Source organism: Hippoglossus hippoglossus, chromosome 21, assembly GCF_009819705.1.
Source record: "Hippoglossus hippoglossus isolate fHipHip1 chromosome 21, fHipHip1.pri, whole genome shotgun sequence".
NCBI classification, from domain to species: Eukaryota; Metazoa; Chordata; class Actinopteri; order Pleuronectiformes; family Pleuronectidae; genus Hippoglossus; species Hippoglossus hippoglossus.
Window position 1 is genome coordinate 1,550,741 of NC_047171.1, and position 2,500 is coordinate 1,553,240.

Sequence of the window (2,500 nt, forward strand, 5' to 3'; positions counted from 1 at the left end):
GAGATGAAAACGAGAGTTTCAGAGCGAAGATGCGTCGATTTTAGTCTTTTATTTATCAAAAGGAAACTCAAACATCTGACGTATTCACAAACCAAATCATTTATAGTCATGAAGAGCAAAAGACTCTTGAGATTATAGATGAACTTACAAGTTATTAATTGTTTTATAGTGTTAATGGAACTAATTTTGGGATAGTTTGGACTTTTCACAGGAAGTTGAGACAGAATTAAACGATAGAAGAAGAAATATATCCGACGATATATATAATACAACACGCCGTCTACAAACCAATTAGAGTCGAGCATCGTATCATCCGGTTCTACGTGACTGTTCCACTTCATGAATAGAACCACAACTTGAGATCTACTCAGTGATTCTACATGTTCTGGATATTCAGCTGCTGTGGAGTCTCAGTTCGTCTTTGCACCTCGGAGCCAGGAGTCGACTCACTGGGTTTTAACAAGTCTTTTATTTCCTGCATGTGAGATGAGAGACATGGAAATCGTTTCTGTGGCAGATGTTTTACTGCTTTAGTGCAGAAATACAGAAACACACGCCCAGATGTGCAGTTCGAATATCGCTGTGAAACTTAACCGATTTTGTCAGAATTATTCCCAATGTCTCATAATTTAAATGAAATCTACATGATTTATTTCACTGCCTCTGAATTATCATTCACAACTTCTGAAATGCATCTGAAATTTAGACATAAAAACTTACTTTAAATAAATAGACAATTTATGACAATTATAAATAAATGAAATATAATTAAATTAAATCCATCACGATCATTTTGAGCTGATAAGTTAAGTTTTCTCACATTTAATCAATTTAGTCGATTGACGTAAATGAATTTAACCATAATTAAATATTCTGTGGTTTCAGTCATTCAGATGTGAGGATGTGTTGATAGGCTTAATAAGTTGATATATACTTAATACCATATCTATACTTTAAATATTCAGATGCAACTTTAAAACCATCGACCAGTTTTAATGTTAAAATCGTTTAAATTGCTGCATTTCTTTTACAGTGAGATTTCATACAGTTTCCCACAGAGAAAGAAACATTAGCATCAGTGCAAGTACATGAATATTGATTAGTGTAATATTGAATCTTTAAAGTGTGTGTGTGTGTGTGTATGTGTGTGTGTGTGTGTTTATATTCTCTTTAAGGCTACTAGGTTGTGTTTAAGGTTCTGGTAGTGTTGAGTCAGGCCTGTGCGTGTGTGCGTGTGTGTGTGTCTGTGTGTGTGTGTGTGTGTCTGTGTGTGTGTGTGCGTGCTCATCCTCATTGTCCCACTAAGGTGAACAGAGATAACATTAGGACTGGAGGAGTTACAAAGAGACGTAGAGAAAGAGGAGAGGAGGGAGCATGAATAAGTGATGGGCTGTTGAAATGGTGCTGTGTGTCTGGAGGGTTATCTACAGGGAGACGGGGTTTTAAGCACACATGCACACACCCTCACATGCACACACAACACACACACACACACACACACAGGGAGAGGACACGAGAGGGGGAGGCGGGGGGGGGGAGAAGCTCTTAGCCTTTACCGAGGCGCTTCGCCTGTCAGCACATATCTGCCTCAACGCACGAAGAGCCCAGAGGAAGAGAGGAGGAAAAAAACGCTGGAGCGAAGGAAAAGACTAACTCAAGAAGGTGTTGGTGTATAAGTGAGCCGGAGTTAATGAGGGAGAGAGGGAGAGAGAGGAGGAGGGAGGGGGCGTCTCATCCTCTCCCTCCCTTAAAGAGGGAGACGGTCGCTCTCTCTCTTCTCAGTGGCGACGCAGACCGAGGAGGAAAAGCCCCGGAAACATTTATCTCCTCCTCCTCCTCCTCCTCCTCCTCCTCCTCCTTTCTCGCCACAGTCTCAGTCTTTTCACCCGTGTCCCTCGCTCTCCCTCCAGGTGATCACTCCGTTCCGTCGGCTCATCCTCTGCGCTGAGAACAGGAAAGAGATGGAGGACTGGATCAGTTCGCTGAAGTCCGTCCAGTCCAGAGAGCATTACGAGGTAAGAGCCTGTTTTTCCACATCAGCACATAGACAGATCCTAGTGAGTTTGTTGTTGTGTGTGTGTGAGCGAAGAGATGGAGAAGAGGAGGAGGAGGAGGAGAGAGATGCCGTGTGTTAGGGAACAAAAGAGCAGATTGGAGGTTTGATATTCTCAGTAATTCTGTTGGTGTTTTGGGATTATATCAAATCCAAGTGTTGGCTGGATAGTGATGAGCACAGATGGGTGAGGAAAGTACAGTTGTATGTTGTGAGGATGATCCAGGAAACCGGGGACCTCACAAGTTGTTATGCAGGAGCAACAAATTCATGTTGAGCCACAAAACACCAGCGCACGCACACAGACACACAATTCTACTGTCAGGGAAACTGTAAAAAAGAAGACAACACCAAACGTGCAACACACACTGATCGGCACGAAGCACATTTCTGATTCTTTTGCTTTAAAAGACACAAACACGCAGCGACTGCTTCCTCGTCTTTGTC

At 42.4% G+C, this 2,500-nt stretch overlaps 1 protein-coding gene across 9 annotated transcripts in view; it reads left to right on the forward strand.

Annotated features, from left to right (window-relative positions):
- dgkh (diacylglycerol kinase, eta) overlaps window positions 1-2,500 on the forward strand; it is a 45,976-nt gene that overhangs the window by 19,925 nt on the left and 23,551 nt on the right. For all 9 annotated transcript variants that reach the window (XM_034574965.1, XM_034574968.1, XM_034574964.1 and 6 more), the window contains one exon: window positions 1,911-2,015. In XM_034574965.1, the coding sequence (XP_034430856.1) occupies window positions 1,911-2,015 (105 nt within the window). Of the gene's footprint in view, window positions 1-1,910; window positions 2,016-2,500 lie in introns of those variants that run through there.